The 12,146-nt window shown below is 39.5% G+C and overlaps 1 protein-coding gene across 3 annotated transcripts in view; it reads left to right on the top strand.

Annotated features, from left to right (window-relative positions):
* LOC137656715 (TBCC domain-containing protein 1-like) overlaps window positions 1–11,915 on the top strand; it is a 137,511-nt gene extending 125,596 nt beyond the window's left edge. For all 3 annotated transcript variants that reach the window (XM_068390948.1, XM_068390947.1, XM_068390949.1), the window contains exon 14: window positions 8,506–11,915. In XM_068390948.1, coding sequence (XP_068247049.1) covers window positions 8,506–8,607 — 102 coding nt within the window. In that variant the 3' untranslated portion in view covers window positions 8,608–11,915. The remainder of the gene's footprint in view (window positions 1–8,505) is intronic.
* The last annotated feature ends 231 nt before the right edge of the window (window positions 11,916–12,146 follow it).

The following is a 12,146-nucleotide window of genomic DNA, read 5'->3' as shown; positions in this document are numbered from 1 at the left end:
GTATTGCTCCAGTCATGGCCTCTGGAAAGAACTGACATCTCTTACCAGTGTCAGCATCTCTTTGTTAGCATTGGTAGAACCAAGAAAACCTCATGAAACTTTTTAGAGCATACGCTTTGACCTTTAAGGGAGTCAATATATCAGCCCAGTGTAGAGCTCACGAAGTCGAATATTATTCCCACTTAGACTGAAGAATCTGCATTTGGACAGATGTTGGAGTTTAGATACATCAACAACCTGCAGCCTTCCTAAGGAAGTATACCCACAAGTATTGCAACACATGTTTTTGGCTTTGTGGTAGCAGATCTGTATTTATGGGACGAGATGAATCTTGTATATAGTAATGTGTTCAATATAAGTCTTGAGGAAGGGTAAAATGACTGGCTCCCCTTTCCTTCACTTTACTTGGGATGAAGCTTTTATACTGTTACATATTGGCACTGTTGATTAGTGTTTACTTTTTATCCATGAGTAAGGCCTTTCCTTTTTACTTTTATGGGATAATTAGTGTTTACTTTTTATTCATTATTTTCATCATGAAGTTCTTCAAGCTTCATTTTTAATCTTTGTTAATGTCATTGGTAAGGCTTTTGTTATTTTCTTACCTCTCGTTGCTAACAAACCAACCTTGTATGTCTACTCATGAATACTTATAATTTTTTTTTTTTGTATTTAAAACTAGGAGTGTGTCTTATAATACACTGTGGTGTTCATAATCATTTTTAATTCGAATTGTATGTTATATTTACTAGTCAACTTTATTGCTTACATGGAGATGCTGTAGCTTAAATGTACTGTTTTGGCTACAAAGACCTGCAGCTCTTATATGTCTAACCTTAAGAAAAACCCTTATTTGTTATGTGGGTTGTTGTTAGAAGCAGGTTTGTTCTTATCATCACACCCTACATGTAACTGGTATGCAGACTAGAGGAACATCTTAAAGTATTTTAAGAGCACCCCAAGAGTATGTCTTATACCCATCTTTTTAGCTTATGGATTAAACCTGTTTCTCTCTCTTTTGTAAGAGACCTGTTCTTTGTCAAAGTGATGCTGCTTTTCTTGAAAGATACACTGACAGACGCGTGATTATGCACAGCCTCTCAGTCGTATGGTTGAACTCCTACCCAGAGCTGCTGTTACTGGTTGCTACCCATTGCTGGAGTCACATTCCCAGATTCAGAGTAAGGTAGATGACAACTCAAGTCATTTCTTTCAAGGGGCATGGCAGACTGGCCTTGGTGTTAAATAATTTATTTCAGTTTATAATATTTCTCTATTGTTTAATGTCTAAAAATTTTCAATATTTAACTTAGCCGGTGATTATAATAGCTGCAACTCTGTTGCTCGACAGAAAAACTCTACGGAAAAATTCGCCAGCGATCGCTACACAGGTAGGGGGTGTACTCAACAGCGCCATCTGTCGTTCAGATACCCATTACTCATTGTAAACAAAGAACTCAATTTTCTCTCTGTCGGGCTACCGGCAAGACCTACTAATTCGCTGTTGCTAACTGGATTTGTTTTCACAACTATTTGGTGAAGTATACTATTCTAGTTTTGAGCTTTCGCTATGCAGGTGTTTTATCTTCATCTTAAAACTTGAACTCGTTTTGGATAGATTTAATTATGGTGACAAAGAGAGTATGGACTTTCTTTCACTTTTAAATGGCCGACCCTTCCCTTAGACGGAAGTGTGTTTAGGCTTTTAGTAATTATCTTATCACGTTATAGATTTTCCTATATATATTTTATATCTCTCCGCCTTTATTAGGCCTCTTCGATTAACTTTCCATTTTTTATAAACATATAAAAATAAATTTTAATGCTTTGTTTATATAGACCTTTCCTGAGAGTAGGCGGTCCTAACTTGGAAACCGAAGTTAATCAACGTTGAGCCCTTTATATCGTCTTTAGCTTTTAAAGAGCTAAGGATTTAAAACTTTTTAAATGTAATATTTTATGAAAGAATTTCTTTGATAGTCTTCGTACTGTTTTCAAAGATGAACTAACGTTTAGTTTTTTATGCTACGCAGTTGTTGACGTTCAGGACGTTCAACATGCGCTCTATCTTTACTTTGCAGTAAGAGTAAATCGATTCTGACGTTTTGTTCATTCTTTCTTAGCTTAAATGTTTTAAATTCTAATTTAAAGGAACTTTTTATTTGAAAAACCTTTCAGCTTTTTCCTTTAGTCAAATAACATTTTTTTTTTTTTTTTTTTTTTTGACGATATATAATTGGGCTCTTCTCTTAGGTGCGAAATCAAGAGAGAAAGAGAGAGAGAGATAGAGACGGAGGGAGAGAGAGGAGAGAAAACGTTCCGTTCAAGCGGGTAACGTTGTTCTCGTGTTACTCACGTCCCTAGTCGCTGTACGGGGAGGAAGGATAAAACGTTTTTAGGTTTTTATTCTCGTCCCCAGGCTATGTGCGGTGAGAGATTGAAAACGTAGTTATATGAACTAGTGTTTAGTCTCTTTCCCAGCCACTGATTTTTCTTTTTATCTTAAAATATGTTTTCTGTTTTTTGCTGGTATTATGAGCTTGCATTATACGACTAATTTCGCAATTACTACCTTTTAATGAAGGGTAGAATTGAGTGTTTCAGGTAGAAATAAGTGCAAAACAGAAAATCGAAGTGATAAAGTGATATGCGCAAAGTGTTACAGTGTTGCGTCCGAGGCGCAAAGTGTTACAGTGTTGCGTCCGAGGGTTCGTCTGTTCGTGCCTGTCGTTCACCTAGTCCGGGACCTCTTACAAGCTCCCAAGCCCAGGGGAGAAGTAATGTCAAACGACTTATGGGTTCGAGAGGCCTTGACCAACGAACAGACGTTTTCCCTCTATGGTATCGGGTGTATCTTACCAAGATCTCCCCTACCATAAGACGAGAGAGACGTTGTTTCTCCTCGCCATCCGTAGGCTTTTCGCATAAGAAACCTGTCACAAGGTTTCGAAGCCCTTAAGCGAAAGTCAGTCCTTTCAGGACAGGTCCAGCGTCCTGGTTACAGCCATTAGGACAGCTCTGACCCTATGCAGTCATCGGATAACTGCTCGCCGCCTAACAAAAGCGTAACACAGACTCCGAGAGTCTTTTTCTGTAGGTAAAGTGTTGCGGTCACAGACGTTACCCTCGTCTATTACCACAACCATTTCCGTTGATCCTTAAGGGGTTGTATGGCAAAACATGCAGTATATGCTTGCCTCCCTTATGGAAGACTATTCTGCCGATTAGTCCGTTGAGTCTAGCCGTCTATCTCATCGATATCCTGGCTTTCAGCCAACCTAACGTTCCTTTGTGCTTACTGTTGACGTTGGCGTAGCTTAGTCACGTCAGTCAGGTTGTTTAGAACCACACTCGATGCGGTCTCGTGTGGTTTTTCAGCCGCATTTGGACGTTAGGCCACTGGCTGATGCTCCTGTTGACGTTCAAGACGTTCACTAACAATCGGAGTTGACTTGTTTTGACGCTGTGCGTCAACCTCCGCATTCTAGAGTTGTTTTGACTGCTCAGTCTAGGCAGTCAAAGCAGTCTCGAGTGGACGCTGTGCGTCCTCACGCACCTGTTGTGGTTGACAGTTCAGTTGTTGACAGTTCACAGACTGTCAAGCAGTTACATGACGTTGCGTTCTGGTCCGCTACTAATGCACCAGTGAGAGACTCAGCTTTTATCGGACAAGGTTCCTGTAGATGAGGAAGTTGCTGTTCTCCCTCCTACTGATATTCCCTTGAGGACTCTGTCAGATGGAGAGGAGCCTAAAGCTGCTTAGCCTCCTATGGACTTTAATTAAATCATGATGATTTTTTTTAAGGATCTTCGTCCGGATCTTTTTGTAACTGCTGCTCCCCGTTCGCCTAAACGTCAGAGCTTACACTAGGCCTAGCTACTTCAAAGACGTTGTTTTTAAGCTAGTGCTCTCTTGCTCTCCTAGAGAGCGTTACGTTGGCTAGGCGACTGGTTTTTCACCAGGAGGAGTTTGGGGGATACAGCCTTTGCTTTCCCTTCTTTTAAACTGGTTTATAGAGCGAGAGTCTGATATGACACGAGAGAAGTTCTCGGCTTGGGAGTTCATGCCTCTGCCCAGATAGACTTCTCAATTCTGGTAGACTCTCCCTGGCGCCTAGCCAGGAGACGCTCCAAGTTGTTTACAGGTCAACTTCACAGCTGTTGTCGAGCCTTTGAAGTTTTGCTGTACTATTATGTCACGCATAACAAGGCTTTCAGGGATGGTAAACGGTTCCGCCTCAGTCGCTAACCCCGTCTGTTGCCACACCTGCTCCCGTAGACCCTAAATGGGCTTTGCTGCAAGACATGCAGTCCAAGCTTGCGTCCTTGATAGAGGACTTAAATGCGGAGAAGAACCTTCTGGCCAACAACCTTCCAACCGGTCGGTTGTGCGCCCTGTTGACGCTGAGGTAACCTACTAGCGTCTGCCAGTTGAGGTGGTTCCTCCACCGATGCGACCCAGTGTGGGTTGCCAGCCGCACGTTGACATTAAGCGACGCTCGGAGGTGGTTGTTGACGTTCAGGACGTTCAACAACCAGCAGAGGTGACTTGTTTTGACGCAGTGCGTCAACCTCAGCAACCCGGTAGGGTGCTGACTGCACAACCCAGACGGTCTAGACAGTCTCGGGTTGACGCTGTGCTTCCTCGCGCACCCATGGTTGTTGACAGTTCACAGCAGCAGTTCCATGATATTGCGTCCGGCTCCGTCACGCATCCACCAGTGCGACCGGATTCAGCGAGCCAGACGTTGCCCACTCCGTTGCCGTTTCCTCATCAGTTTCGGATGAGGAACCCTCTGATGAGGACGTTGCTGAACAACAAGACGATCAGCCCCCAGCCCTGCTATCCATCCAGAAGATGCTGAAGAAGGAACGCTGCTCAGTCAGGCTGTGGATGAGTCTGGTAGGGACACTGTCATCCGTGGATCAATTTGTGTCACTAGGAAGACTACACCTCCGTCCTCTTCAACACCATATAGCTTTTCACTGGAAAAAGGACAAGACGCTAGAAGCGGTCTCGATCCCGGTTTCCGAAAAGATAAAGTCTTGTCTGACTTGGTGAAAGGACAATATCAACCTAAGTGAGGGTCTTCCCCTGGCTGTTCAGACTCCCATCCACGTTCTCTTCTCAGACGCATCGGACGTAGGCTGGGGTGCGACATTAGACGGTCGGGAATGCTCGGGGATTTGGAACTCGAGTCAAAGGACAATGCATTTCAACTGCAAGGAGCTACTGGCAGTACGTCTGGCCTGGAAAAGCTTCAGGTCTCTCCTTCAAGGCAAAGTGGTGGAGGTGAACTCGGACAACACCACGGCTTTGGCGTACATCTCCAAGCAAGGAGGGACCTACTCTCTGACGTTGTACGAGATCGCAAGGGACCTCCTCACCTGGTCAAAAGGTCTAAACATATCACTAGTAACGAGGTTCATCCAAGGCAACTTGAATGTCATGGCAGATTGTCTCAGTCGGAAGGGACAAATAATTCCAACAGAATGGACCCTCCACAAGGATATATGCAAGAGACTTTGGGCCACCTGGGGCCAGCCAACCATAGATCTCTTCGCAACCTCGATGACCAAGAGGCTCCCAATATTTTGCTCACCAATCCCGGACCCAGCAGCAGTTCATATAGATGCCTTTCTCCTAGATTGGTCACATCTAGATCTATATGCATTCCCTCCGTTCAAGATTGTCAACAAGGTACTGCAGAAGTTCGCCTCTCACGAAGGGACAAGGTTGACGCTAGTTGCTCCCCTCTGGCCCGCGAGAGAATGGTTCACCGAGGTACTTCGATGGTTAGTAGACGTTCCCAGAACACTTCCCCTAAGGGTGGACCTTCTACGTCAGCCACACGTAAAGAAGGTACACCAAGGCCTCCACGCTCTTCGTCTGACTGCCTTCAGACTATCGAAAGACACTCGAGAGCTAGAGGCTTTTCGAAGGAGGCAGCCAGAGCGATTGCTAGAGCAAGGAGAACATCCACCCTTAGAGTCTACCAATCGAAGTGGGAAATCTTCCGAAACTGGTGCAAGTCATTATCCGTATCCTCGACCAGTACCTCTGTAACTCAAATAGCTGACTTCCTCTTATATCTGAGGAAAGAACGATCTATTTCAGCTCCCACTATCAAGGGTTACAGAAGCATGTTGGCATCAGTCTTCCGTCACAGAGGCTTAGATCTTTCCAACAATAAAGATCTACAGGACCTCCTTAAGTCTTTTGAGACCACGAAGGAGCGTCGTTTGGTTACACCTGGTTGGAATTTAGACGTGGTACTAAGATTCCTTATGTCAGACAGGTTCGAGCCGCTACAATCAGCCTCCCTGAAAGATCTCACCTTAAAGACTCTTTTCCTGGTATGCTTAGCCACAGCTAAAAGAGTCAGTGAGATTCATGCCTTCAGCAAGAACATCGGATTCTCATCTGAAACAGCTACATGTTCTCTACAACTTGGTTTTCTAGCCAAAAACGAGCTGCCTTCTCGACCTTGGCCAAAATCGTTCGATATTCCAAGCTTGTCGTATGGTTGGAAATGAACTAGAAAGAGTCTTATGCCCTGTAAGAGCTCTTAAGTTCTATTTAAAACGAACTAAACCTTTACGAGGCCCGTCTGAAGCTTTATGGTGTTCAGTTTAGAAACCATCTTTGCCTATGTCAAAGAATGCTTTATCCTATTTTATCAGACTGTTAATACGAGAAGCTCATTCCCATCTGAATGAGGAAGACCAAGCTTTGCTGAAGGTAAGGACACACGAAGTTAGAGCTGTCGCAACTTCCGTGGCCTTTAAACAAAATAGATCTCTGCGAAGTATAATCGACGCAACCTATTGGAAAAGCAAGTCAGTGTTCGCGTCTTTTTATCTTAAGGATGTCCAGTCTCTTTACGAGAACTGCTACACTCTGGGACCATTCGTAGCAGCGAGTGCAGTAGTGGGTGAGGGCTCAACCACTACAATTCCCTAATTCCATAACCTTTTTAATCTTTCTCTTGAAATGTTTTTATTGTTTTTGGGTTGTCCGGAAGGCTAAGAAGCCTTTCGCATCCTAGTTGATTTGGCGGGTGGTCAAAGTCATTTCTTGAGAAGCGCCTAGATTAGAGGTTTTGATGAGGTCCTGTTGTATGGGTTGCAACCCTTGATACTTCAGCTCCTAGGGGTCGCTCAGCATCCTAAGAGGATCGCGAGGCTCCGTAAGGAAGACGTACTTAAAAAGGCAGAGTAATTGTTCAAGTCGACTTCCTTACCAGGTACCTATTTATTTTGTTTAGTTATTTTGATAACTTATAAAATGAAATAAAAATTCTTAGCTCATATGATGTAAACATATTTTGCTGGTCTCTACCCACCCCCCTGGGTGTGAATCAGCTTATATAATCACCGGCTAAGTTAAATATTGAAAAATGTTATTTTGATAATAAAATAAATTTTTGAATATACTTACCCGGTGATTATAAATTAAAGGACCCTCCCTTCCTCCCCAATAGAGACACAGTGGACCGAGGAGAAAATTGAGTTCTTTGTTTACAATGAGTAATGGGTATCTGAACGACAGATGGCGCTGTTGAGTACACCCCCTACCTGTGTAGCGATCGCTGGCGAATTTTTCCGTAGAGTTTTTCTGTCGAGCAACAGAGTTGCAGCTATTATAATCACCGGGTAAGTATATTCAAAAATTTATTTTATTATCAAAATAACATTTTTTTATATTCATAGAGTATGTTTATAGAACATTTTTTATATGATTCTCTCTGTTTACAACCTGTGGTTTTCTATCAAGTAACAAATGTTTTTGAAACTTTTTGATCTCTAAGTGGAGAATGAAAATTCATTTTTTCTTTCAAAAATGTAAATTTTTCTTTGAATTAATCAGCTTCCTTTTACAAAATTAAGTACTGTATGTCATAAGTTTTATCATTGCTTTTAAATCAGTAGAATAAGTGTTTATACAAAACCCAACTGGGTAAAGGGTTCTATCAACCTCTTGCCTTAGCAGTTACTAGGCTGGATGGAGTTACTGGACTCTTCCTTCTCATGCCCACATTCGTAACTGGGAAGCTGACATCTCTGGATAACAACAGGAGGGGTCTATTGATTAATATATGTAATTTAGCCCATATAGCCCAGCCCTGGGATTTGGGAGACTGTTTTACTAAATTTTAAGTAAGTTGGATAGCAAGATGAAAGAAATGAAACAGGAGTTGAGGCTTGAAAGTGGGTGCAGCTACAAGCCAAAGAGATGCTTCAAAGACCTTTTGGTAATGTCTCCTGGAAACACACAAAGGGCACTGACAGTACTACCACGTGTGGCCGGGGTGCGGTAACAGGAATAATGCCAGTCAGCGACATCGTCAATGATTCTAACCTTAGGAATGAGTCACATTATAAAGCCCTTACATAGAAAAAGACTTCAGGTTTGTGTACAGTAGCATTTAAAAAATATGCTATTTATTACAAAGTTGTTTCCTTCTCCCTTTTTAAAGTGCTGACATTATTTTTTTTTTTCAGGTATGGCTGAGAGACACGGGTAAACAAAGAGAACTTGATCAACTAGAGAAGTTTGCCATTACGTTAAAATACGAACGGGTGGCAAAACAAACCTCTATATAAACTAGAATTTATTTGATGTGGACCAGATTTAATGCCTTTAGTTGTTGCCAAATGGAATGCATTTAGTCAGTAGTATTAAGGTTTTACTTGCTCAAGCAATGAGTATTTTGTAATGTATTTATATAGTTTTAGCCAATACAATACATATCTTCCAGAGAAAGAAATATTCAGGAAATTTCCAAATATTTGTGTTCGTGTGTTCTTTTCGTATAACATAATATCAGTAGCGTGAACTGCAGAATCTGAAAGATACCTGTTTAACAGTGACTCGATGCACATGCATGGAAGAAGGGTCCAAGGTAGGTTTTCTATATTGCTCATTATTATGTAGCTTTCTTAGTACAATGTTGGACTCCTTTGACATTTCCTTGAATATTGTTCCTATAAGCGAAGACTCATTTCATGAAAATATTAATGCCAGTAAATCTTTAGATTTATTTATGTAGTAGATATACTGTCAATCATATCATTTTGTATATTGAAAGATCTGGTTATTGAGCTAATTTAGTCGCCCAAAATTTCCAGTTTTACTCATTATATGTTTTCAGATATTTCATATGTGAGTGTCTTATTCCTTTTATGAATCGTAACTCAGTGTTGTCCTGATTTTGGTAAGACACTTTAGTACAATTTCTTTTATTAAGACTCAACACTTGTGATAGACAAGATTCAAATTTGCCCTTGTGACATGTAAAAGGCAAGTTTGAATGAACATTTTTGTTTTTCTCATTTTCTCTCGACACCTGAATTTCTGATCTGCATATCATGCTCTTTACTTTGACGTAATTTTTCATTTCCTTATAACAGAATTTAACCTTCTGAATAACCTTTATATATCAGCATGTTCATAAAGGCAGCTGTTTTCTTCAACACTTCAAATTCTAGCTTGCATTTTGTCTTTCAGAAACTCTTATGGTCACCAAAGATTTAGAAAGTCCAATGGTCACCAAAGATGGATATTTTATTTTAAATTCTGCCAACTAAAGTGTAATCCCTTCATACTGTGGTCTGTCTTTCATAGTTGGACTTCCCAGTTCATTGCTATGAAATTGATTTTTTCCTTTCTGTTGTGCAATACATCAAGTATCACAGTTCTATAGTTACTTATAGTTTTGGAAATACGGTTTGCATTACATTAATAATCTTGGCTGTGTAGTTTTTCCTTTGGAAATAATGTTCACACCACCACAGTGATGATATGGCATGGTTAAACTGCTTCAGAAAAGCAGTGTAGTTTCTTGTTCAGTGGAAATAATTGTATAGTTATTAAATATAGTAACATTTATGCCCTAAGTTACAATACATATGTTGGGAACTTGTATATTCTTCCCTTTCATTCAACGTTTCTTTAAAATCTTTGCCTGTAATTACATTGGAACTGTTTGCATTGGGATTATACCATGTTTATTTTTTGTGAAATTCACAAGCTTAGAAAGTCTGAAATCTTAAGTGCGATTTAGGGTACTATTCTTTGATGATGGGCAGAAGTTTGCTGTTCATGATTACAGAAAGACTCATTTATCATGTGGTGGTAACATAATTACAAGATCCAGACTTAGGTTTATGTACATTTATCAGGAATATTGGATAAATATTGCAATCCCTCAAGGATTAATACTGAGCCCGCTGTTATGTGTTGTAGTAATGGAGGAAGCTACAGTGTTGAAAAATAAGCTTACGGGAGCTACTATTTACAGTTGACCTACTAAAATTGGCCAAACCATTGGATGCCTTAATAATGTTTTTGTATATTGAAGAAAGTGGAGTGGAACTGGACGATTTGAAAATCGGTAAGAGCTAACTCGAGTAAATGAGGAATAGAAAAAGGCCCATTATGTGCATTTGGGAAAGTGGATACATTGATACTCTTAGCATCAATATATACTGATTAGAGTAGATGGTATCCAAAGAACTGCTCAAGATTGCAATATACAATATAAATGGAGGAAGAGGTAATAGTCGCTGCTTGTATCGAAACAGCTGACAGTGAAAATGTGGAAGATGCAGAATATGTTATAGTGAAGAGAACTCAAGTGAACATTTGAGTTTAGTGACATACTAGATTGAGAGGACGTAAAGAAAAGTAATAAGACTTTATCTCTATGTAGTGACCTCAATCCTGAAAGATTTTGAAGAGGTGGGACCACAAAATTCAAGTTTTTATGATTTGAGTGTCAGAAGATTGTTTCACAAATTAGGATATAGCCAAGAGGTTGGAAAATATAGACCTCATAGATACAAATGGCTCAGGCATGCATTGAGAAACGGTTTAGACATTCAGGTGTGGCGAAGATATGAAATCAAGGCAGCAAGTGTGCAAGACAAAAAAGTAAAGCTTACTCGCAAAGTGGCTAACTTACAACTTTCGAAAGTTTTCACAAATGGAATTTTAAAAAAAGTATCAATGTAGGTCCCTGTGTGATAGGTAGAGTGGGATTTTTTATAAATTTGATATTCATGTTTTGAATATGTTAATTTTTTTCCTTAATGCTAATGAATAAGAAAGATATTCATCACTAGAATATAGAAATCAAGCAAAAAAGCCTCTATATATTCAAGATGAACGTTTCCTTGAGCTGTGCTCCATGCTTAAATGTAACTTTATGAATAACTGTTTAGCTTAGGTTGGTGAATGGTGAACTTTTCTGAAATTAAGCCGATTTTCTTCTAATTGAAATGGAGAAATACCAAAATAATGATAGCATTGCATTCATAGTTTTTGAAAATCAAGGTCAAATATGGCAATTAGTGATGCTTTGAAGCCTTCAGAATTTATGACAAGATTAGGGGGTGCTTTAGAAATTTTATTTTATACATTTTATGCAATGTAGATTATGTAAATGCTTTACAAGGCTTTCAAGCATGAATGATCATACTACAATTAATTTAAAGTTACTACACCACTTATTTTGAGAAATTAAAATTCTTCCTTGTTATTACATGAAAATTCTTTATTATTCAAAGCGCCTTGGTATGAATGCTAGGAATTGGGTAAAATTGCTCTAGCACAAGTATTTTTTTTTATAGAAATTTGAAAATTCAATCTGGATACTAATTCTTTTTAAGTAATCACAATTTGTTAATATTTATTTGAAAGAAATTCAGATGCACAGTTAGATCAAAATACTGTATTAGTATTGGCTGTCCTTGTTTATCAAGTAACCTAATTTTCTGTCAAGAACATATATCATTCAGCAACTATAGTTTCTAAAAGGTTTTATCATCTGGCAACTCTGTATCTAACACATGCATGTGCATTATGTAAAGACGTGATTTTAATACAGTGGTCACAGTACTTTGTACTCAATTTTGTGTATGTTTTATTGGCTCAATTTTATCATGTACACTGAATCTCATCACATTTTTGTACAATTTTAATTTATCATTCATTCTGTTGATTGTATATTTACAGATAATACATATGTTTTAGTGTTACAAATGTGTTTTTGTAGCTAAGCTATAAATTTATTATTCTTTATCCTGTTGTATAAGATATTAATACAGAAGCAGATTAGACTGAAATACAACAATAACGTAGG

Source organism: Palaemon carinicauda, chromosome 17 (assembly GCF_036898095.1).
Source record: "Palaemon carinicauda isolate YSFRI2023 chromosome 17, ASM3689809v2, whole genome shotgun sequence".
In the NCBI taxonomy this organism is placed as follows: Eukaryota; Metazoa; Arthropoda; class Malacostraca; order Decapoda; family Palaemonidae; genus Palaemon; species Palaemon carinicauda.
The sequence above is the reverse complement of the archived record's forward strand: the minus strand, read 5'-3'. Positions and strand labels throughout refer to the sequence as shown.